This window comes from Pezoporus occidentalis, unplaced genomic scaffold (genome assembly GCF_034315485.1).
Source record: "Pezoporus occidentalis ecotype Australia unplaced genomic scaffold, CSIRO_AGI_Poc_V1 ctg280, whole genome shotgun sequence".
Taxonomy (NCBI): domain Eukaryota; kingdom Metazoa; phylum Chordata; class Aves; order Psittaciformes; family Psittacidae; genus Pezoporus; species Pezoporus occidentalis.
Window position 1 is genome coordinate 1,064,472 of NW_026914719.1, and position 24,269 is coordinate 1,088,740.

At 59.0% G+C, this 24,269-nt stretch overlaps 1 protein-coding gene across 2 annotated transcripts; it reads right to left on the reverse strand.

The window, feature by feature from the left end:
• Nucleotides 1–5: 5 nt before the first annotated feature.
• On the reverse strand, nucleotides 6–24,176 carry AHCYL1 (adenosylhomocysteinase like 1). 2 transcript variants are annotated; one of them, XM_062625689.1, is made up of 17 exons: nucleotides 23,844–24,176; nucleotides 10,096–10,207; nucleotides 9,510–9,653; nucleotides 8,311–8,411; nucleotides 8,098–8,200; nucleotides 7,758–7,852; nucleotides 6,696–6,802; nucleotides 6,497–6,613; nucleotides 6,256–6,319; nucleotides 4,833–4,921; nucleotides 4,421–4,491; nucleotides 3,905–3,999; nucleotides 3,724–3,822; nucleotides 3,104–3,172; nucleotides 792–870; nucleotides 264–384; nucleotides 6–144 (listed from the first exon to the last, which is right to left on the reverse strand). In XM_062625689.1, the coding sequence occupies exons 1-17, from the start codon at nucleotides 23,949–23,951 to the stop codon at nucleotides 138–140; spliced, it is 1,581 nt and encodes a 526-aa protein (XP_062481673.1). In that variant the 5' UTR covers nucleotides 23,952–24,176; the 3' UTR covers nucleotides 6–137. The 2 variants fall into 2 exon arrangements, with proteins under 2 accessions (XP_062481673.1, XP_062481674.1); XM_062625690.1 differs by lacking the exon at nucleotides 23,844–24,176 and adding an exon at nucleotides 21,679–21,895.
• Nucleotides 24,177–24,269: the final 93 nt, after the last annotated feature.

Genomic DNA, 24,269 nt, shown 5'->3' on the forward strand with positions numbered 1-24,269 from the left:
ATTGGTCAATGTAAAACCAGGTTCTTTTGTTGGTTAAAAATAAACAAAAAGGGAAAAGTAAACCCAAATAAAAATGATCTTTAAAAATAATCTCTCTAATGTTGCCTTGTGTGGTCTGGTCCTTCCTGCATGGTCCATCAGTATCTAGGAGAGAAGAAAGGGGAGGGGAGGGTGAGGCCCTGGTTGCTTGGGGACACGGCTCTTGGGAGCCAGGCACCCATGGGATGGGGCCGCAGCAGCTCCCTGCCCTGGCCACCACCGACCTGTAGTAATTGGGTTTGAAAGGCCCGTTCTTGTTGAGTCCCAGGTATTTGGCCTGATCGTCCGTCAGCTCTGTCAGGTGGGCATCAAAGGAAGGCAGGTGCAAGCTGGCAACGTACTCATCTGGGCAAGGGGGAAAGGGGGGATCAGGGGGCGCACGGCACCCGCTGGCACTGCTGGGGGGATGGATGGACTCCATGGACTCACTGTACGGCACCACAGTGGGGCTGAGCCATTCAGCACCATGGGTTCACCCTCACCTATGGCAGAGCTGAGCCCAAGCGCTGGTGCTGAGCAGGGCTGGATGTGCACCAAAAGGCACAAGGGTGGCATGGCAAACCTGGGAGCTGGAGGCTGAGGGGTGCAGGACACTGAGGGACATCAACCAGCCCGCACTGATTACACGGCTGCAGCTTCCGATGCCTTCCTGCTCCTGAAGCCTTTCCCAGCCCAGGTTTGAGCTTCTCCCTCCATCCAAAGCTGCCCACAGCAACCCAAGGGCTCATCCAGCCCTGGCTGCCTTCACTCACCCATCTTCTTGGGCAGCAGGTACACGTCCTGCTTGTAACGGCCCTCGGGAGCGTTGTAGAGCTCAATCAGAGCCAGAGCCTGCAGAGAGCACAAGGGACAGTCAGGGACTGCCACCACAGTGGCACAAAGCTCTGGGCAGCAGGGAGAAGGGATTGGGAGCCTGAGGGGGCCAGAAGCCGCTTCCAAAACACCCTGAGGGAAAAGATTACCCCCCCCCCCCCCCAGGGTACCTCCATCTCTGGGTCTCCAGGGTCCTACCGCCAATGGCACAGGACCACAGAGATCACAGACCCATGGAATGGTTTGGGGTGAAGGAACCTTAAAGCTCACCCAACCCCAACCCCTGCCACGGGCAGGGACCCATTCCATAGAGCAGCTTGCTCCAAGCCCCTGTGTCCAACCTGCCCTTGAACACTGCCAGGGATGGGGCAGCCACAGCTTCTCTGGGCACCCTGTGCCAGCGCCTCAGCACCCTCACAGGGAAGAGCTTCTGCCTAAGAGCTCATCTCAGTCTCCCCTCTGGCAGGTTAAAGCCATTCCCCTTGGCCTGTCCCTACATCCCTTGTCCCAAGCCCCTCTCCAGCTTTCCTGCAGCCCCTTCAGGCACTGGAGCTGCTCTCAGGTCTCCCCTTCAGGAGCCTTCTCTTCTCCAGGCTGCCCCAGCCCAGCTCTCTCAGCCTGGCTCCAGAGCAGAGCTGCTCCAGCCCTCACAGCATCTCCCATGGCCTCCTCTGGCCTCGCTGCAACAGCTCCACGTTCCTCTTGTGCTGCTGCCCCAGGGCTGCACACACAGAACACAGCTCCCACTCAGCCCATCTGCAGCACCTGGGCTTAACTCCTCAGGGAAACCTGAGCCTGAGGATGGAGGAGAGGGGCACAGCTCCGATTCTCTTAAAACCCTGTGGCTGCCGCTGCTGGTTTGAAGCTGGTGGTGTTGCTCCAAACCCCATGGCCACTCAGCAGCAGAACCAGAACTGCACTGCCCCGAATGCTGCTTCACAGCCAAGAGCCAGGCCTGAAACACAGCTCTGGTCCCCAGCAGTTCAGACCCACAAATGCAAGGATAAGGCAATTCCCACCATCAGCATGGGAGTCCCCAGCCATCGGTCCCCCCCCGTGCTTCCAGCCCTGGAGGTCTCTCCCATCACTGACCCAGACCTCAGAGCCCCATTTAGCCACTGCTTTCCTTGGAAAGGCAGAGCTGCAGCAGTGCAAGGCGCAGGCTGTGCCCACCCAGGCACCATCCATGGGGCGGGGGGGAAGCTGTGCTGTAGAAATCCAGGAGTCCAAAGAGAAAGCAAAGCTGTGCTTTGAGGTCAGCTTAAAGCTGGGCTAAGGGAGCTCTGCAGGGGCTGGCAGAGCAGCAGGAGCTCTGCCATGAACCCTGGCTCTTTCCATAGCCTCACAGCACGGTTAGGGTTGGAAAGGAGCTTAAAGCTCATCTAGTGATGATCTTCTTTAACAGCTTAAAAATCAATATACATAGATGGATAAATACATAACAATCTGTATTTCAGCACCAGTGTGGCAGCAGGGACAGGGCAGGGATTGTGCCCCTGCACTGGGCACTGGGGAGGCTGCACCTTGAATCCTGTGTTCAGCTCTGGGCCCCTCACTGCAGGAGAGACATTGAGGTGCTGGAGTGGGGCCAGAGAAGGGCAGCGGAGCTGGTGCAGGGCCTGGAGCACAAGTGTGATGGGGAAGGGCTGAGGGACCTGGGGGGTTCAGGCTGGAGAAGAGAAGGCTCAGGGGGGACCTGATGGCTGCCTACAAGTGCCTGAGAGGAGGATGGAGCCAGGAGGGGCTGGGCTCTGCTCCCAAGGAACAAGGGATGGGACAAGAGGAAACGGCCTCAAGCTGCCCCAGGGCAGGTTTAGATGGAGCTGAGGAACAATTCCTGCCCCAGAGGGTGCTCAGGCATTGGAACAGGCTGCCCAGGGCAGGGCTGCAGTCACCGTCCCTGCAAGTGTTCACACAGCGTGGAGACGAGGCCTCAGTGCCATGGGTTAGGGGTGGCCTTGGCAGTGCCGGGAATGGTTGGACTGGGTGAGCTGAAAGGGCTTTCCCAGTCTGGCTGATTCTGGGATTCAGTGATATAGAAGCTCCCTCCCAGCTGTAATCAGAGCAGCAAGCTCACACCATCATCAACTGCATCCCAGCCAAGAGGTGGCACCTACGGTACCTCTGGCACCGGTGTCATCCCAAGGACCCATCCAAGTGCATGTTCCCAGCTTCTTCCAAACCATCCCCAGCCCAAGGCTCATACCAGGCCCCAGAGCACCCTCCAAACCCCAGCCCTGCAGGTACAGACCTGAGTGGTGGCCGTGATGGAGAGCACGAAGGTGGGGACCGTGGAGCAGCTCAGGTTCAGAAGCCGGCCCTATGGGACAGCAGGGGTTTGCCAAGAGCTCAACTTGCCCCCAAAACCAAACCAAACCAAACCGAGTCTCAAGGCAGGATTTGCCTCTACCCCCTTCCTGAGCCAGGGGGCAACCACAGCACAGGGATTCCAGGCCCACCTGTGTGACCAGAGCGTTCAAACTCTGCCTCAGTTTCCACCCTAGCCCTTAAGCTTTAAGGCAGGGAGATTCTGTGGTCCTAGAAAGAACCAGTCCCTCCTACTGCCACAGGAGCTCCAGTGGGAAGAGGAAACTCCCAGGCAGTTTGCTGCATGGGAAACCCTGCCAGAGCCAGAAGCAGATGGCATGTGGCTGATAGGGATGGCTCCAGGCTCGGAAGAACAGAGCCAGATGGCACCTTGTGGTACCTGCCATGCCCCAGGAAAAGGGGTGAAAAGGAAGCCAAGAAAGCCTTTCTTGATCTCTGATCCTGGCACCTTTCCACCGGGTGCAATCCCTGTCACCAACTGCGGCACGCAGCGATGCCCTGGTGGGGACCCAAAGCAACACCGTGGCGCAGCTCTCAGCACACCTCAGCCAGCAGCACCACCCGCTTCCCATCCGGCCAGATGACGTGATCCACCTGGGAACGGACCCGCTCCCACGTGAGCTCCGGGGTCCGGAGGCTGGTCTGCAAGAGCAGGAGGAGAGGCTGGGGTCAGGGTCGGGGGGGCAGGGAAGGGGGGTGCAGTGGAGGGGGGAGGCAGACGCACCACATCGATCTCTGTGTTGGAGTGACCCATGTTGCACACGATGCAACTGTTCTTCATCCGGTCCAGGTGCTCCCTGGTCACCACGTTCTTGTTTCCTGCAGGCAGAGAGGGCACGGATGAAGCCAAGGCTGGGGAATATCGGCCCTTGGATTTGCCCTTCCATGCACTCAAGTCGGACGAGCTCAGCTTGGGGGAGATGAGCTTCTACCAGGGTAAAAGCCCTCAGAGAAACACATGGGGTCAGTGCTGATCCTTGGTGCCATGAATTAACCAGGAGACGCCAAAACTCCCTCGGGACACACGGCTGCGGTGTCGCTTCTCCCAGGGGCCGAGAAGGACTGTGGCCAAAGAGCAGATTGGGGTGGGATGGGAGAAGCTCCTGCCAGAGCAGGGCTATTGCTCTAAGCAGCACATGACAATGATGTGGCCTCCATCCCCAGCTCGAGACACCCACTTGGGAACATCTGCTCCTCCTCAGCCTGCTCCAAGGCTCCCCTCCCACTTCCCCATCCCTACCTGTGCAGGTGATGACAACATCCACCTGACGGATCACTTCACTCAGCTTCACCACCCGAAATCCATCCATGCTGGCAAAAAAGGGGGAGAGGGACCACGATGAGGAGGAGAAGCCTGATCCCTCCCTGCTCACACAGCAGCCAGGCCATCCTTACACACCCCCAGGGATGCCAGATGCACTGAATAACAGATTGGAAGGGACCTTAAAGCTCCTCCAGCTCCAACCCCTGCCACATGCAGGGACCCCTTCCCCTAGGGCAGCTTGCTCCAAGCCCCTGTGTCCAACCTGCCCTTGAACACCCAGTCTGTTCACCGAGATGGATCCACAGCTCCTCCTGGCTCTGCTTCAGCCTCCAGCAGGCTCTGGAGGAGGGCAGGGAGCAGCTGAGGAGATGCTCAGGTAACACCTTACCAGGCCTGGAGCGCGCAGATGGGGTCGATCTCCGTGACGTAGACGATGGCTCCCAGGGCTTTCAGAGCAGCGCAGCAGCCTTTGCCGACCTGCGGGGCAAAGCTTCAGCGTGGAGCAGGGCATGGCACACACCGGGTGCTGCAATGGCTTCCCTAAACCAGCCCCAGTGCACCCCAGGCTGGGAAGAGCCCATCCTGACCACGTGCCCGATGGCAGGAGCTAAGGGATGGAGCTGGTGAGCGGCCCCTCAGCTCCCCCTCCGAGGCCCCCAGCACAGGCAGGAGCTTCCCAAACCAACATGCTCAAAGCCTGTGCAGCCCCAGCCCCACGGGAGCCCCTCTGAGCCCTCCTCCAAGAGCAGGTTAAAGCCAGGCTGGAGCAGCACCCACTTCCCCAGCCAAAAGGCTCCTGCCCTGCACTGCTGGGGGACAGAGCCTCCATCCCATGCTCAGCATGGCGAGAGCAGAGCTCCTGGACCAGCAAATCTGCCTCTCTCCTTCTCCTCCCTACCAAGCTAAGCTGCAGTCTGTTTCTCCACACCACTTACCCACACTAACACCAGGCTCACCTGCACAGAACCCTGCTCAGCCCCACCTTCTGACCAGCAAGAAACATCTCCAGAGACCCCATCACATCACCCAGCTCCAACCTCAGTCTATTGACCAGAGCCAGGCAGGGCAAACTGGGGCTGCAACCCACAGAGGGGACACTAGTGAAGGTGGAAGCACTCCCTGGTTCTGAAGGTGCCCGGTAGAAGTAGGGACAGGCCCTGGAGACTCCAGCTCCTAGCACAGCTCCTGGCTGGAGCCTCACAAACCACCCCAGAGCGCTGCGGGAGAGTCAGGGCAGCCTCTTGGTGCAGCAGAGCTGGGCTCCACTGGGGTCCAAAGAGATCAGTGAGCATATTCCTGCTGGGAAGAGCATTTGCAGCTCCTGCCAGGCCCTGTGCAGCACGGGGTGATGCAGACAGTGCACAGATAGAGGGAAGGTGGCAGGCCCCAGCTCCACACTCTCCCAGGGCAGCCTCACTTGCATGATCGGGATACAATTCCCCTCTGCCAGAGGATTATTCCCAGTGAGCTGCAGCCTGACCCTCCCACCTCCTGTGTCCCAGGCTCAGTGACAGCCAGGCTGGATGCTGGACTCAGGCCACAGGCAGCAGATGGGAGCACCCATGGGTACTTAGAATTCAAAGCCAGTGTTCCCAGGAAGTGTGGGGTTTGCAGCCCCATCACCTGCAGGCAAAATGGGAAATGGGAGGCTTGTTCTCCAGGCTCCCAGCAGGGTCTAAGCATGGTAACTGCTTCTCAGGTTTGATCTACTCCTATATCAAGGGCATGAGGCCTTTGCAGAGGGAAGCAGCAGGCTGCTGAGCTGCAGGGAAGGCTGACTCACAGCCCCCACTGCTGCTTCCAAAACTCACCTCCCCATAACCACAAACCACCACTTGCTTCCCTCCAAACATCACATCCGTGGTCCTCTTCAGGCTGGGGGACAGAGAGAGACCTGTGTTGGGATTAGTCAAGCGCACACCGCTGATGGCACAAGCCCCCATCCCCAGGTCCTGCAAGCAAAGAGCAAGACCCAAGCAGCAAAGAGCCAGACGCGTGCTCCAGAGGAGGCAGGGCCAAGTGCAGCGTGAGTGAGAGCAGGGCTGGACTCACCCGTCCAGGATGGACTCCCGGCAGCAGTACAGGTTATCAAACTTCTGCTTGGTCACAGAGTCGTTCACGTTCATGGCTGGGACACACAACTTCCCAGCCTTGGAGAGCTGGTACAGCCTGGAAGAGGGCAGAGGCAGGTCAGAGCAGAGAGCAGCAAGTCAAGGAGCCACCTCCAGATGATGCTTCCCAAAGCTCCTACCTGTGCACGCCGGTCACGCTCTCCTCCACAATCCCTCGGATCTTCTTGAAGACACTGGGGTATTTCTTATAAACCCAATGGGTCAGGTCCCCGCCATCATCCAGGATCTAGAGGAGAACACGGAGCAGTCAGGCCTTCCGTTGGGAAACACACTTACTGGAGACAGGACAGGGAACAAGAGATGGAGAACACCTTCAGGCACTGATGGAGGGCTGGTGGGGCAGTGAACTGGGGCCAGGGCTCCTGGCTTCCCCTTGCCAATCGCTTGGGGTGTCCTCCAAAGCACAGAGGATTTCTTACCCCCAGTGAGGAGCTGATGGATCCTAACAAGGTTTTGTGCCTCTGCTATTGCTCTGCAGCCCAGAAACATGCCCATAAACAGCACTAACTGAGTGCAGAAGGATGCCACAACATGCATGCCCTGAAAGCAAAGACTCAAGGAAAGGCTGCAGGAGCTGTTACAGCCCACTGACATGTGCTACTGCATCATTAGTGATCATGGCCCATGCACTGAGATGTCACCTGCTTCCAGCAAGGGAAACAGCCCCTGCAGAGACCTCCCTCTTTTGGGGAGGAGCAGCTGGGGCAGCTCCCATAGGGCAGACCCTGGCGGGGGGGGAAGAGGTCCTGTGGTTTCTCAGCTCTTCTTCCACACCACTGGGCTGTGGGACATCACCTCTGCAGCTGGTGGGACCCAGGACATCACCTCTGCAGCTGGTGGGACCCAGGACATCACCTCTGCAGCTGGTGGGACCCAGGACATCACCTCTGCAGCTGGTGGGACCCAGGACATCACCTCTGCAGCTGGTGGGACCCAGGACATCACCTCTGCAGCTGGTGGGACCCAGGACATCACCTCTGCAGCTGGTGGGACCCAGGACATCACCTCTGCAGCTCCTGCAACCCCCAGCCCAGCTCTGGCTGCCATTCTCCAGGATCCCTGCTTTGATGGGGCTCAGAGGCCTTTGCAAAGCCCAGGAACAGCCCCAGCGAGGGAAGGGTGAGGAACACCCAGTGACCACTCCACAGAGGGAGAGGAAGGGCTGGGAGGAGGCTCATTACCATGTTGGCCTGCCAGCCATCTATGTTAACACAGCGGTCAATGCACCACCAGAAGTCATCCTCCGACTCCCCCTTCCAGGCAAACACAGCAACACCTAGAAGAAGAGGAGCATCCTTGGCACCAGCCGAGTCTGGCAGAGCTCTCTCCTGCTTGGCCAGCTCAAGAAAGCCACAGACAGCAGAGCCAAGGGGCCACACAGAGCTCAAAGCACAGCCCCCACCAGCCTCAGACCTGTTTCGCCTGCCCTGAAAGGTATTTGGGGCAAACCACCCCTCAAAGCAGCCCCGAGGGACGCGGCTGCAGGGCCAGGAGGAGCTGGAAGGGCTCTGCTGCACTCACCAGCTTCTGCCAGGGCGGCCGCCACCTCGTTCTGGGTGGAATAGATGTTACAGGCGGACCAGCGGCACTGCGCTCCCAGCGCACACAGCGTCTCGATCAGCACCTGCACGACAAGGGGGGGGAGCAGCAGGCCTGAGGGAGCAGCGATGGGCACAGCAGCCCAGGACCAGCCCCGGGACGCGAGGAACCCAGCCAACATCACCCTGCTCTCACCGCAGTCTGGGCTGTGATGTGGGTGCAGCCGACGATTTTAGCTCCAGCCAAAGGCTTCTCTCCTTGAGCTCGTTTCCTGAGGGAGATGAGAGCAGACATGTCTGCAAGAGGGAGAGAGGGGTTACTGCGGGCTTGGTCCACACCTGCTCTTCTTTCGGGGCTCTCGAAGCTACATCCACCCCGCAGCGTCGGCTCCAGCTGTTACAGAGCCAGGAGTAAAGCTCCTCATCGCTGGCCTGGCCAGGCTGCCCCGAACGGGACCAGACCACCAGGGTCATTTGTCACTTAACCAAGTAATGAGAGGGGTCTGGCACAGGCACTGCCAAGGACAGGCACCAGCCCTGCAGCAGGGCAGCATCAAGGGGAAGCACCTAAAGAAGATGAGAACAGTGCTGGCACACAGAATGCTTTGGGCTGAAGGGACCTTAAAGCTCCTCCAGCTCCAACCCCTGCCACAGGCAGAGACCCCTTCCATAGAGCAGCTTGCTCCAAGCCCCTGTGTCCAACCTGGCTGTGAACACTGCCAGGGATGGGGCAGCCACAGCTTCTCTGGGCACCCTGTGCCAGCGCCTCAGCACCCTCACAGGGAAGAGCTTCTGCCTAAGATCCCATCTCAGTCTCCCCTCAGGCAGGTTAAAGCCATTCCCCTTGGCCTGTCCCTACATCCCTTGTCCCAAGCCCCTCTCCAGCTTTCCTGCAGCCCCTTCAGGCACTGGAGCTGCTCTAAGGTCTCCCCTTCAGGAGCCTTCTCTTCTCAGAAGAGCAGCTCTGGTTGTGCCTGGATTATCTTCCCCTTCTATGGCTTTGGCAGCTTGTGTCTAAAAGCAGCCGAGAGCAAAGTTACCCAATCACCCACTGGAAATGGAAACTCAGCTTCCCACAAGCCCCAGGGGAAGGGGCCGGGACTTTTGGTTTTCATGTCTCAGAAGGTGTTGCAAGATCTTTGCCCCTCAAGGCTTCTATTCAAAGCCACCAGAACATTAAACCCAGCACGAGCTCTGCTGCTGTGAGGAAATGGATGCCACACATCGCTCACGGTGTCCCAGCCAGCTCTTCCCCACATAGCCACTGATGCTGGGGAGCGGGGAAAGGCAGGAGAGCTGAGGCTGTAGCATGAGGTGTGGAAATGGCCCTGGCTCAGCCCCTGCTCTCCAGAGAGCTCAGCACCCAAACCCACAGCCTCCATGCTCCGCTCATACCTTGCTCAGCGATCTCGATCTCCCGGCGCCCAAACTCTGCCTGTTTGATGTTCTTCACACAGAAGTTGCTGCTGCCTTTGGAGTTGGTTTGCTGCTTCTCTCGGGGGGACACCTCGTCATCAGAGCTGTCCGTGTAGGAGGCAGCTAAAGCCAGGAGAGGAATAGGGTTATCCCAGGTCTCAGGAGCTGGGGACCTCCTACCCCTCAGCTTCCTGCTGCTTCACTTCCCAGCTCTCACACTTGTGGTTCAAACCACACAGCTAAGGAAAGCAGATGTCCAGCAGGGATTTTGCACTCTGGCTCTCTAAAACAACCCAGAGGTAACAGGGTTATCCAAGAATCATTGAATGCTTTGGGTTGGAAGGGACCTTAAAGCTCATCCAATTCCAACCTTCCACTAGAGGAGATTGCTCCATCCTGGCCTTATAATCACCTGGTAATCCATGCCTGAGCTTCAGAAGCCCCCCGAATCATCCCCTCCACATCCCAGTACAACCCAACAGCATGGAGCATCCTGACACAGTGCGAGCAGCACCAACACTGGATTTGGGAGAGGACCAACACGGGGCAGGAGCCTGGCACCTACCAGAGCTATAGCTGTCAGTGGAAGACTGGGAGATGGAGCGGGACAGAGAGCGCCGGCCCGTCTTGGTTGGGAACTTGGTGAACTCCTGCATGTCATCTGCAAACTGGATTTGCTGAGAGGGGCAAAGGAAGAGAAGAGCTCAATCAGCAGATGCTCCTTGTGGCACATCCTCTTGCCATGCTACATGGACCTCTGGGTCCCTCTAATCCACCCTCCCCGCTGGAGCCATGGGAATGAGCATCCCCAATGCATCAAGGAGCAGATCCATGGCTCCAGATGCCACAGCTGAAGCCCCTTCCTCTGCCTGATCATCTGTCACCGACAGGTAAAGCGGATTCAACACCTGAAGATGAGGAGAGCACCCAGCAAAGCTTCCAGCACCCTTGGGAGCCCACATCTGCCTCCTGGGGCTCCTCCAAGGAAGTGAGACACAAACACGCTTCCAGCCCGGGCAGGCAGAGCCCCTGCTCCACCTGATCCTGATGGATTCCTGCCTGCAACTGAGCAGCAGGAAAGCTGGGGTGTTCCCAGCAGAACCTCCCAGCCCCGATGCTTCCAGGCTCTGGGCCGGGAGCATCCCACAGGTTAAAAACACGCCGGAGCCTTCCAAAATGGACACTAAAAGCAGGGAGGGGAAAAAAACTGGGCAAGAGAGAACATTCCAACAAGCTGCAGTTGACTTTGCGCTGGCTTTCAGGCTCCTCTGCATTACAGATGTGTTTCCATTGTAAGAGAAGCCCGAAACCAGCCCCCCCCCCCCACTTTCCTCCCTCAGCCAGAGGCAACTCAAGGCTCTAGGACCTACCACCAGCACATCGAATTCAAGTGCACTGAGCTGAAAGGAAGGGGGAAAACAGCCCCAGACTGCTCAGCTGCTGCCTCAAGCCCTGTGCGCAGCCAGCAAAGCGCCTCCGTGCAGCTCCTGCACGAGAAGGATGCTGGAGATGAAAGGGAACTGGGGAAAAGCAGCAGGGAATCCAGGCTGATGCCCCCCTCCCCGTCCCGCTGCTGTGCAGGAGACCCTGACAAAGGGCCCCCAACGCGGCCTCTTCCCTCTGATCACATCCCCGCAGGATTTAACTCCTCCACTTCCCAGGGGTGAGATGTCATTGCAGGGAGGGGGATTCACAAAGCACCCCCACGGAGCCGGGAGACCTCGGGAAATGAAGCGGATGGAAAGAGACAGCCCCGGTGGCCTCCAGGAGGGGTTTTCCCTGCCACAAGCATCCCAAAAGCTTTGATGTGGGAAGCGGCCTTCAAGGGGAGAAGAATGAAACTCTGCAGCTGAGATGAAGCAGGCCAGAAAGGAGGGATCCGCACAGGCTGGGGTGGCTGCAGCACTTGTGTGGCTGCGAATGGAGCCGTGGTTCCTGGACAAACCCAGCTGATGGGCTAAAAGCAGCATTGGTATCGCTCAGGGGGGGGAAACAGGGACATGAAAGCCACTGCTCAGCCCAAGGAGGACATTTGGGGTGATGTGGGGCGATGGCAGCGACTCCAGCATCCCCTCCAGGAACGACGAGCACCAGTTCAGATCCATCAGCTCAACCTGACATCCCAGGCATTTCTGTGGGTGATGCTGACGAAAGATTTTTACCCAGCTCCTTCACACTGGATACGTGACAGCAGGATATCTGCTCCCCACACCAGACTGCCAGCAGACATCCCTGCCATTCCGGTGCAAATCCATAGATTCCCAGACTGCTTTGGATTGAAGGAACCTTAAAGCTCCTCCAGCACCAACCCCTGCCACGGGCAGGGACCCCTTCCATAGAGCAGCTTGCTCCAAGCCCCTGTGTCCAACCTGGCCTTGAGCACTGCCAGGGATGGGGCAGCCACAGCTTCTCTGGGCACCCTGTGCCAGCGCCTCAGCACCCTCACAGGGAAGAGCTTCTAAGAGCTCATCTCAGTCTCCCCTCTGGCAGGTTAAAGCCATTCCCCTTGGCCTGGCCCTACAGGCCCTTGTCCCAAGCCCCTCTCCAGCTTTCCTGCAGTCCCTTTAGGCACTGGAGCTGCTCTCAGGTCTCCCCTTTCAGGAGCCTTCTCTTCTCCAGGCTGCCCCAGCCCAGCTCTCTCAGCCTGGCTCCAGAGCAGAGCTGCTCCAGCCCTCGCAGCATCTCCATGGCCTCCTCTGGCTCACTCCAAAAGCTCCACATCCCTCTGGTGCTGCTGCCCCAGAGCTGGATCAGGGCTGCAGGGGGGGGGTCTCCCCAAAGCGAAGCAGAGGAGCAGGATCCCCCCCCTGCTTTGCTGCTCACACTCTGGGGTGCAGCCCAGCATACGGGGGGGTTCTGGGCTAGGCTATGGGAGCTTGAATCCCACTAAAGCATTAACAGAAGCAATGGGAATGCTAAATGGAGTTTGCACATTTGCATTTGCAACTGGTACGGTGCAGGAGGAACCAGAGGGCACCAAGAGCCCAGAGGGGCAGAAGCAGCTCCAGGAGGCACCAGCAGCAGCATCCTCAGGGCGCTGGGTCAGAGGCAGCTCTGGGAAGGCAGAAACAAAGAGCAGTCATTTCAATACACAGGATTCCCATCCCTTTGCACCCACCTCTTCCTCTGGCAGCGCATCAAAGGAGAGGGTACCATAAACACGCCCCATAAAGCAGCTGCTGGCATTAAACCAGCTTCAAGTATCAGCTGAGGAGCTGGCTCCATCCCAGGGAAAGGTTTCCAGGGAAGAGGTGAATCCAACAGCTAACCCAGGTTTCACTGCTCCACCCAGGGGGGTCTGTCCTGGCTTACAGCATCTATCTGGATGGCCTCATGGAGCAAAGCTGGTCTGGGACGTGATGGGAAGGAGAGGCTGGGAATGGAGAGCTGCTGCATCCACACCATCAAGACAACCAAGACAGAGCAGACACCATCATCCCCTCCAGGGAGTGTCCACGAGCCAGTTCCAGAGCTCTGCTTTTTAGGAGAAACAGCAGTTCCAGAAATGGGGGATTCAAATCCGAGGAGGGGGGGAGATAAAAATCACTGCTAAAGAACCCAAGTGCTGAATTACCCACAGTAATCCCCCGCATGGCTTTAGCAGAGCTCAGCTGAACTCCAGAGCTTAGCGCAATCTGCCCTGTCTAAAATTATCATCACCCACTGCAGGCAGCTTCCAAATCCAAGGAATTCTTCACGCACCAAACCCCCTGCAAGCCTGGGAAATGAGCAGAGCATCCGGCAAGCACAAGAGAGGAAGAGCAGGGAGGATGTGGGTGCGAAGTAACCCAACGTGGGTGACCCATGGGCCGCGTTCCCATCCACGTGCTGGGCTCCGGAGCTGCATTAAGGTAAGGGAGAAAATCCCCTGGGATTAGGGGGATTTCAGCGTGTCATAGGAATCAAGGAACGGGATCCCCAGCTGCGGACGAGGCGGCTGCAGTAAGGGATAACTGGGACTGGGACCGAACACATCCCAGCCTTTTTCCTGCTGGAAGCAGCTTTTCCAACCGGGTGGAGCACGAGGGTTTGAGAGCAAGGAAAATATTTTCCCAGCGCAGCAAGCCCTGAGCAAGGAGGTGAAGGAAGGCAGCACCCACTCCTCTGCAGAGCAACAGGAATGGGCTGCCCGCCAGCACCAGCATCCCCTTCCAGGCAGAGACGGGACCAGGGTCCTGGGTCAGGCCCGTGTCAAGCAAGCAGCTCCTCGTGTGGTACAGAATGGGTTTTCTGGGAGATATCCTGCAGGAAAACACCCGGATCCGACATCTCCTGGCAAGTTCTCACACAGCAACGCTGCTCCCTGCCCACTCCTCACCACACCTGCCAAGCCTGAAGTACATTTTCTCCCCTTGCGAAACCCGGTGTGTCCATACCCATTCCCATGCGGATACAACATTTCCCAACAGTGGGGCTCAAAGCACCCCTCCCAGTGCAGGGTCTGGGTGGGCAGGATGGGAGCGAGCATCATCCTTCCTGATACAGCCCCATATCTCATGGAAGGGGTCAACTGAGGACACTCAGACCTGCATTATCCATCTTGCTTGGCTGCACTGCCTGGTGCATCCCAAAACCACCTTAAAGCTGAGCAGCCACCCTCAGAGAGCTCCCCCCTATTCCATAGGGTACCTATAAACCCTTTCTGATGATTATTTGCCCTTCAGGTGAACAGGAGGATGGCACAGCCACAACAATGTGAAAGAAGCCCGCTTCAAGCCTGGAATAGGCTGGGAATGGGGTCCCAAAGCAGGCTCTGCACATCACCCAAGGCTGCTGGGGCAGCCCTCGTGTATCCCATCACCTCACCCTTTCCATGCCATTCCTCAGCCAGATTTAGAGCCCAAACCGGCTGCAGCTGAGGAGGGGTTGGAGGCTGAGGTCCACAGACCTGGAGCCAAGCACCTTCAGACACAGAGGGTTCATCACCTGCAGGACTGGGCCTCCCAGGGAGCTCGGGCTGCTTTCTCACAGGGTGCTGGGTGCTGCACCCTGAGCTTGGCTGCTCCTAAAGGCCAGGGTGGTTGAATCCCCTTCTTTGCAGCCAGTGCAGCAGCGAGGGAGGGAAGAGGCAGCGCGGGGCCCCCACGGAGGTAACCAACAGGAGCCTTTCCTCCTGTTCCAGGTCAACGAGAAGCTTTGCTTGTGCCGCCTCCTCAGTGCTTCCACAAGCGCCCAGGTCCTGGAGGGCTTCCTGAGCTCCCCACAGCCTCCTGCCACATTGAACCCCTCGGGATGAGGGCTGAAGCCATCCCAGTCCTGCTCACCGCAGGTTCCCACTGCCTGGCCCCGGCGCTGGCACCAGTCCCAACGTGACCAGGCACTGGGTTTGTTCAGAGGACTCGGTGTCCTCAGACCCCCCCTGTCCTGCTGCCAGGCTGGGAAAGCCAAGCCGCATTCCCACAGGACAGTGTCTAGACACAGGGCAGGGATCCCACCGCAGCCCCCAGCCCTCCAGGGGACACGGCTCCTGCTCCATGATCCAACAGGACACAGGGATTTCGGAGTGGCATTTTCAGGTTCCTCTCCCTGTGAGGTTACCCAGGCCTGGAGGGGTATTTCTGGACCACAGCATTCCATAAGGACTGAAGGAACAGTAAAATCAGGTACTTGGAACACCAGGATTCCCAAGGCTTCCACCCAGAGCAGTCATCATCCGTACCCCTGAACTGAACCACCAGCAAAGGGAGCAGCTTGAGATGGATTTGGTGATGTGATTCCTACACCAACCCCATTTTTCCCCCTCCCAAGGTGCGTTAGCAATGCCCATGGCCTCAGGCCCACCACACTGCAGGGATGCCAGAGGAGAGGGTGGACGTGGCACAACCCTGGCTAGAGAAGTTATATGGAGGAGCAGGACCTGCTTCTGCAACAGGGTTGGCCTTGGCAACAGGAGGACTTCTCCTGATGGATCCCCCAACCCAAACCTTTAGAATCCTGGAGTGGTTTGTGTTGGAAGGGACCTTAAAGCTCCTCCAGCACCAACCCCTGCCACGGGCAGGGACCCCTTCCACTAGAGCAGCTTGTTCCAAGCCCCTGTGTCCAACCTGGCCTTGAACACTGCCAGGGATGGGGCAGCCACAGCTTCTCTGGGCACCCTGTGCCAGCGCCTCAGCACCCTCACAGGGAAGAGCTTCTGCCTAAGAGCTCATCTCAGTCTCCCCCCTGGCAGGTTCAAGCCATTCCCCTTGGCCTGTCCCTACATCCCTTGTCCAAAGCCCCTCTCCAGCTTTCCTGCAGCCCCTTCAGGCACTGGAGCTGCTCTCAGGTCTCCCCTTCAGGAGCCTTCTCTTCTCCAGGCTGACCCAGCCCAGCTCTCTCAGCCTGGCTCCAGAGCAGAGCTGCTCCAGCCCTCGCAGCATCTCCATGGCCTCCTCTGGCCTCGCTCCAGCAGCTCCACATCCCTCTTGTGCTGCTGCCCCACAGCTGGATCAGGGCTGCAGGGGGGGGGTCTCCCCAGAGCACAGCAGAGGGGCAGGATCCCCTCCCTACCCTGTGCTCACTCTGGGGGTGCAGCCCAGCACTGGGGCTGGGAAGAGCACCCTGAGGGTGCTGCTGTAGGTTGGAGCCCACTGCTTGGGTCTGTGCCTGCAGCTCCCAGAGGGCTCCCAGGGCAGGATTTTCTCCCTGGAGAGGCAGGGACCCACCTGGCTCTTTCCCTGACACCTCCCTGAGCAGGAACCTCAGCAGCTCAGGCCTGGAATCCTTCCCACTGCTCCTGACAAGGAAATAGAGGGCACTGCGGTCCTGGCACAGGAAAGCAGCCAAGCCCCGAGAGCAGCCTCCATCCTCCACTGGCACAGAAGGGCTGCTGGGGTAAAGCACTGAGGAAATGTCCCAGACCAAAGCCCCTGTGAGGCCAGGAGGAGAATTGGGAACTTCCACACCAACCCCAAAGCTCGGCGCAAAAGCAGCACCAAGACAGAAATGGGCTCAGTCCCATTCCAAATGTGAACAGGCTGGAAATCACTGCAAGAGCCCAGCCATCGTGGGAAGCACTGTAAATGCCAGTCATAGGAAAAACAAACAGGAGGTGGGATTGAGGGGAATAAATGGGATTTTGAGTGCCCAGCTGTTAAAGAGTAACTGGGAATAACAACTGCCTTAGGAACACCTTGAGGCCAAAGGTGTGGGGAAAGCTCCCTGCCAGCAGATAAGGAATCTCGTCCTTGGACTGCAGGCATTGAGGCAAAGGCTCACTCCTGCTTTAACACAGAGAGGCATCTCCTTCATAGCAGGACCAGCAAAAGTCCAGTCCCTGGGACTACCTGGGATCCTCAATGGTGGTGAAGTCCCACTGTGTTGCCCAGGATAACCCCACGAGGCCTGCACGGGCAAACATCCCATCCCACCTTCTAACTGCCCCGCTTAAAGACATCCCAGCCTTCCCACCTCGGGCTTCTTGGGAACAGGATAATGAGCATTAACCGGAGTTACCTCGCTGGGAGCACTGCACGGGCAGGACTGGGGTTACATCACTGGCACTGGCTTGTGGGCAAACCGAGGGCTGGAGCAGGACGCCCATGGAACATGGTGGTGGCACGGGTGATGGGGGAGCAGCCTCCACCAGCATTGATCTGAGCTCCCTTAGAAAGCGGCTCCACAAGAGGCCTGGAGGAGCTGGCAGAGCTCGTTCAGCTCCACCACATGGATCTGGAGCCAGGGTCAGCCACAGAAGGCCTCGGTTTGAAACCCCCAAGCCTGAGACTGCAGCAGCCCCTGTGTTTGGGGGCAGAAACCCATCTACCTGGCGCCCTGGGCACCCTTTTTGCCTCCTTTTCTGCCCCAGAGCTGATGTGCAGGACCAGCCCCGATGATCCAGCTCTAAGGGAAGATGCCCGGCAGGATCAGTGCCTAAACAGGAGCAGCCTGTCTGCAATGCAGCCCTGCAATAGGAAAATGGGAATTACATCCTCCTCATGCCCCCTGCCCTCTCTGACCCACAGATCCCTCACAATGGTATCTCCAGTCACCTGGAGCTGCCCATTCCTCATTCACCAACACCCTGCAGCCCTGGAAAATGCCTTGATTTTGGTGTGTCTGCTTAAAGGCAAGGCAGGACGGAACCCCCGGGCTCCAGTTGAGGCTCTTCACTGCTCAGGCCTCACGGGAATCACTCCTGGGATGGACAAACATCACCCTCCTCGTGCCAGAGCAAAGCCAACCCCTTCCTGCAAACAGGGCTGGCTCACTCCAGCCCCTCAGTTTCAAATGGAGCAGGAGGGATAAGAAGCGACATCCCTGTGGGAATGGCGAGCTCGGAGGATGTTTGGAGAAGGGCTTGGTTAACTCAGGGAGATGAGGGCTGTGCTGCCCACGAGGGGCTGACAGCTCCAAGGTCAACAGGGATGGCCCCGAGGTGCTCGCTCCAGGTTGGACACGAGCCTCTCGCCACGGGGCGAGAAGGGGCTCCCTGCAGAGAGCTGAAAGGAGGAGAGGCAGAGAGCAGCAGGCGCGGGTTGAGCCTCAGCCCAGGCCAGGCAGGAGGAAACCAAACCATGCGTTTCAGCAGGGCAGAGCCCCAAGGCACCTCCTTTCTAGGCTGCTCCCTGCTCCCCATGCCCACGCCTTGCAGATAAAGCAGGTTCCTACAACCCCCACCCAAGCGAGGGCTCTGCAATCAAGGCAGCTCCTCTGCCAGAGAACTCCAGGTCCAGAAGAGGCAGCCAAGGGGAAGCTGGACCCACCTCCGAGCTCACCCCAATTACAATGCCGCCTCTTTGACGAGCTGGAACATCATGTCCTCGGCCACCTCAGCTCTTTTGGCTGTCACCAACCTGAAGTAAACAGATTCTGCAGCAGCAATAAGCCTGTTACCAAGGCCACCGTATTGATCCCAAAGTGTAATTAAAATGCACGGTTCAAGCAGCTCAATGTGACACAGGGCACTCAGGGCAGCCTCCCCAAGGCATGAATAGCCCCAGCGTCTGCATCCTGCTTTCCCATGGGCTCAGAAACACACCCCAAGAGGCAGCTTTCTCTTTGGAGCATCGAGCAGGATGCCCCAGGGCTTTGCTAAGAGGCTCCAGCAGACCCTGCTGAGGTGGTAACAAGCGGCTCCTCCTTGGTGGGACACCCCACTGCTCCTGCAGCAGCTCCCAGCCCCACTTTAGAGTAAGAGAAGGCTCCTGAAGGGGAGACCTGAGAGCAGCTCCAGTGCCTGAAGGGGCTGCAGGAAAGCTGGAGAGGGGCTTGGGACAAGGGATGTAGGGACAGGCCAAGGGGAATGGCTTTAACCTGCCAGAGGGGAGACTGAGCTGAGCTCTTAGGCAGAAGCTCTTCCCTGTGAGGGTGCTGAGGCGCTGGCACAGGGTGCCCAGAGAAGCTGTGGCTGCCCCATCCCTGGCAGTGTTCAAGGGCAGGTTGGACACAGGGGCTTGGAGCAAGCTGCTCTATGGAAGGGGTCCCTGCCCATGGCAGGGGTTGGGGCTGGAGGAGCTTTAAGGTCCCTTCAACACAAACCACTCTGGGATTCAGTGACAGATCCAAGCCATGGTCCTGCAGGGGACTGGGGCCGTGCACTCTGCAGAAGCGTTCCCACAAGGTCCTTTGCTCCCTGGAGCCAGCAGCCGGCCCGGGGACCGTCACCTCGAATGTCACCACCACCTGGTGAGTGAAGGTGAGTCAGAGTCCCCAGATAAGCAGCCCTGATCAAAGGGCTCAGCAGGAAGCGCACCAACCCTCTGCAAACGTCGGCAGCAGGAACCTCCTGATGATAAAAGACACAACCAGGCACCAGCAAAGCCCTTCCCCTGCTCAAACCCCCGGGGCCGAGGCACTCACCCACTCCTCACAGGAACAGCATGGGCAGGATCCTCACCTGCAAAGCCCTGCGGTTGTTTATCCAGAAGGATCAGCTCCAACCTGACCTTAAAGAGCTGCTTTCCAGAGCAAAGCTATCCCAAGCCCTAGCAGGGAGCACAGAAGGGAAAGCGGGGCTGGGGGGGGGGACCAGCCAGGTCCCAAAGGAAGCGCTGTGCTAGGCTGGGGCCGCAGCAGAGGAAGAGAAAGCTGCGTTTGGGGAAAGGCCTAAAGCAACCACTTGTGCTGCCAGCACGCTTCCCACGCTGCAGACCTGGCTGCTCCCGTGGGGAGGAGGCAGCACCCAGCAGAGCGGGGCTCGCAGCAGGAGCGCCGCTGCTCAGATGGGTGCCCCCACACCCACGCCATCAAGAGATGACAGGAGATGCTTCTGGAGGCTGAGGAGAACGAACATCCAACTCCTCTCCCACCTCCAAAGCGGAGTGGAAGCCCAGCCTACCTCATGGGACTGCAGGAGGGGGAGAATGGAGAAGCCAAAGGCACACGGCTCAGCACGGATGATGATGACTTGAGGCTGGCAGAGCCCAAAACCTCCTTTCTTCTGCTCTCCAGTTCAGCAACTTAATGAAGCATCTTCTGGCCTTGCAGCAGTGCTGGGTGCCAAGGAAAACCCCTCTCTGGACAGCCATGAGATCCTCCAGAAAGCCACAGTGATGGGATGGACCCCAAAGTGACTGATAACAGAAATCCCTGCTGTTAACACAGCCCCGGCAGTGCCCTGTCTGCTCCAAGCCCCAGGAAGTCATCTCTGCTCTCCCCATGGGGCAGGGTATGAGCAGCTCAGCTTGTGACCACCTAACCACAACGTGTTCACTGCTTAGGGCTTCCTGCACCCCAAGAAGGCCAGATTCATCCCAGGCAGCCCGTATGGAGCGGGATGAGCTGTTCAACTCATCCCAGCCCAGGCATCTCATCATGAGAAGGGAAAACCACAGCAGGAGGAGAGAGAGAAAGCAAAGGAACAGAGGATTTGGGCAAGGAAGCAAGGACAGTTGGGTGCAGGGCACCTGGTTAAGGAAGCAGGGGGAGGAGATGCTTGGTGGCCACTGGCCTGGACAAGCACAGAGGAAGAGGAGGATGAAGGGATGAATCTGAAGAGAGAAGAAAACCAAGGAGCTCTGTCAGTACAAGGGCAGTGTCACCCTCTGCAGAGGGAGGTGTTAGCACCCAGCCCGGCAGAGCTGCAGGGACCAGACATGACTTGGGATTGAGGAAAACAGGGCAGAAACCCGGGCTCTGGGAAGAGGCTGAGGCAGGGCAGGGAAGCAGCAGGATGCAGCAAGGTCAGACACCGCTCCGGCTGCAGGAGAGCAGCTCTGCAGGCAGCTGCACCACACAGCAGCAGCAAGGATGCTCTGGAGAAGGCATCCAGCCCCCCCACGGGCTCCATCCCCCTCTCCCATCTCCTGCCACCCCCATGCCAACAGCGCACGGCTCCTACCCCTGCAGAGCTGCAGCGCTGTGCATTAGCATTCCCTGCCACGCAGCCTCGGCAGGATCCCTCCGGAGCCAGCATCCGCAGGGACACGGCACCAACTCAAACACACACCCCCCCGCAGGCTCCAGGCTCCCGGGGGCACGGAGGGGCTGAGTAGCTCAGCACCCAAAAGCAAAGTCAAGGCTTGTGCCCGTTTCTCACTCCAGGCGAGCTGCATGAGTAAGCAGATCTGTGTGCAGAGCATCCCTCTGTCTGTCTGCCTGCCAGCATCCCGGAGCCCACCAGGCACCTCAGCAGCCCCACGAGACAAGGGCACAACGGGATCGGGTGAAGTGACAGACAGGGACAGCACCCGCTTTAGGTCCTTCCCACTCGAGGGCACCCACGGCTCAGCTCCGAGTTGAAGGCTCCAGCACTGACACGGATTAGGAAAGCAACTGCTGCCAAGGGCACCCTGTCTCCAAGGAGGCGGAAGGATGCCCAGATGCAGAGGTGAGGGCACATGAGGAGCTGGAAAAGCACAACCTGCCCTTGAGCTCTCCCATCATCCCCACTGCCCTATTCACTTAACCCAAGCACCACCGAGGCACCCATCGGAGGAAGGAGAGGGCTCAGCATCACTCAGCCTCTGCCCTTACCCCACTCCCTTCCAAAGAACCACCTTGCCCGGACCACAGAGGAGCTTGAGCAGAGCCAGGGAAGCCTGGTTCCTGAGGGAGAATCCACCCCATTCCTGCAGACAGGCTCCAGCTCCATCCACCCCATTCCTGCAGACAGGCGCCAGCTCCATCCACCCCATTCCTGCAGACAGGCGCCAGCTCCATCCACCCCAACTGCAGCAGCTCCTGCTTAACCCCGGAGTTGATCATACTTGACCTCTTCATCTCTTACCTCCTGCTGCCTCACTTTTCCACCTCACCCAAGCCCCTGACAAGAGAGGACACGAAGATGCCAGCAATCCCTTGGGATGGCTGCGCCGCTCAGGCTCGCTCCGGGTGCTCCCGATGCACCAACGTGCCTCGGGCTACATCCAAGATGCTCCCTGAGGTCTGAGCTGGGCACGGGACACGGCGGCTCTGCCACTGCACACTGGCACTTTCCCCAGGCACCAGCATGAATGAGGGCTCCTCTTTGGAAAGCCACTGAGCAGCAGCAGTCACACAGAGGAGATGGAGCCTGCACTAAGCTTGGCCCCATTCCCACCATCCCCATCTCCAAATGCAAACTGCATCAGCAAAGTTCAAGGAGCCTTTTTAGCCAGGGCAGAAGCTGCTGCTGCTACCTCGATGCTGTAAAATCATCTCTCTTAGCCATCTTCTTCACTGGCCTCGGAGCACTCTGAGAGCACAAAAGTCACTTTGACTTCCATCAAAAAGGGAGTTTTAATGGTTTAATCGGGATCCTGCTTTGAAGGGGTGGGAGCTGGGGGCACTCAACACCTTATCTCAGAAGGGGGAATTCTCCCTTCCTCCTCCTTTTATCCTCCTGCCAACGCCTCTGCTATTACCCAGCCTATTCACAGGAACTAGCCAGGCAGGAACAGTGGCCAGAAGCACTTTGTCCTTGACCTCAGCCACATCACAGCTCCCCAGCATCTCTCTGCTGCTGCTGCTGCCAGCCCCAAGCTCTTGTGTCGCTTGGGGCACCTTTAACATCATCCCCCAGCCAGGAAAGGCTGCGGAGCCTGCCTGAGGCTCCTCATGTGTGCGACCAGCCTGTGTTTATAGCACCAAATTCAAGGTGATTAAGCCTCCAGTAACCCCAAAACCACGAGGAAACTTTGCCTCTGAGGGTGCTGGATTGACTCCCACCTAGAAATACATCCCACTTGGGTTTAGGACACGGATGCGGGCCCTATAAGATACTCCAGGGTGGGAAGTTTGTGCTCCTGTCACAGCTGAGGCTGCAGCCTCGCACTGGGAGCGCTGGGGAAGATGCCAGTAAGGAAAAGGTAAAACCAGGCCCTGAGTTTGAACTGTGCTGAGCACGACTGGATGAAGCAGATCCCAGCTTCACATTCCTCTGCTCCTTCCTCCGGGCTATGTCCAGAGCCTGGATAAACAGGGCAGGGGCACAGGGAGAGCATCCAGCTCCGGCTCCCTGGCAGCAGCCGTGAGCCTGGGCAAAGAGAGATGCCCCCAACCCAGCCATGGGGACCAGATGCTCCCTTCATCCCCACAAGAGAGATGCTCCCCCACAGAAGGGGACGTTCCCATCCACCGTGACTGCTTTGCCTTTGCTTCCACCACGGAGGCAGCAGCTGCAGGCCCGGAGGGAACGTGATGTTCAGCACAGCAGAACCTCCGGATGCAGCAGGATCTGTGCAGCACTGGGAGCACAAACCCACCTGAGTGCCAGGACCAGGGCAGCAGCAGCAGTGCCGAGCAGTCACCAAGCCCTGCAGGTCCACACCAAGGCAGGAGCACTCACCCACGTTACTGGGGGTCCTGCACCCTGCCACAGCCAGTGCTCCCCCATTGCACCCCATAGGGTTACACAAGCACCATGGGGCGCAGCATCATCGATGCTCCTGGGAGGTCTTCAAGGCTGACAGGGTGCAGAGGTGACTCAGGAGAGCTCATCCCCAACCCCAAACGTGCTCCCATCAGCATCTCCCATAGACCCCACTTTCCCCCCGCTGCCCTTCAGCCCCACAGCAGCACCTCCAGCTCCCTGCTGCCCTATTTAACAGGCCCCCACTGCCACGCGGGGTCCCCCCGACCCCACCTCCCCGTGCCCTTGCCGGGGTCACCCTGACCCCCGGGCACCCCCACACCCCAGCCCCCCCCCCCCCCCCCCCCTTCGACTCCGCACTCTCCGCAGGGCCAGGCCCGGCCCCAGCCCCTCTGAACCGGCACTGAAGAGGGGTCCCGTCCGGTCCTATGGTGCCGGTACCAACCCCAATGAACGGGGACAGCCCCCCCCACTCCCCAGTCACCCCCAAACCGGACCCGCTCCCGCTTTCCCACCGCCCCCCATCCCCATGGGGCTGCTCCCGCCAGCGCCGCTGCAACCCCCAAACCGGGGCCTGCTCCCGCCGGTACCGGTGCCGGTACCTTCTTGGGGGCCTTGGTGACGGTGGCCATGAAGGAAAACTTCTCGGCGTCCTCCACCTCCTTGGCCTGCTTCAGCTCCTCGCCGCCGGCGGGCTCCAGCACCGACATCCTGAGGGCAAGGAGGCGGCGGAGGCGGCAGCGGCGGAGCGGGCCGCGGCCGCCCGCGGTACCGGGCGAAGCGGGGCACGGCTCGGCTCGGCTCGGCTCGGCTCGGCTCGGCTCGGCTCGGCTCGGCTCGGCTCGGCTCGGCTCGGCTCGGCTCGGCTCCGGTACCGCGCTGCGGCGGGGACTGCGGCCGCCGCTCTCGGTTTTCAGGGGCGTGACGCCGTGACGTCAGCGCGCCCCGACGTCAGCACGCACCCGCCGGGCAAGTGAGGCCAAACGGCGGCGTCGGGAGGAGAGGGCGAGGAGCCGTGGCGCCCCCTG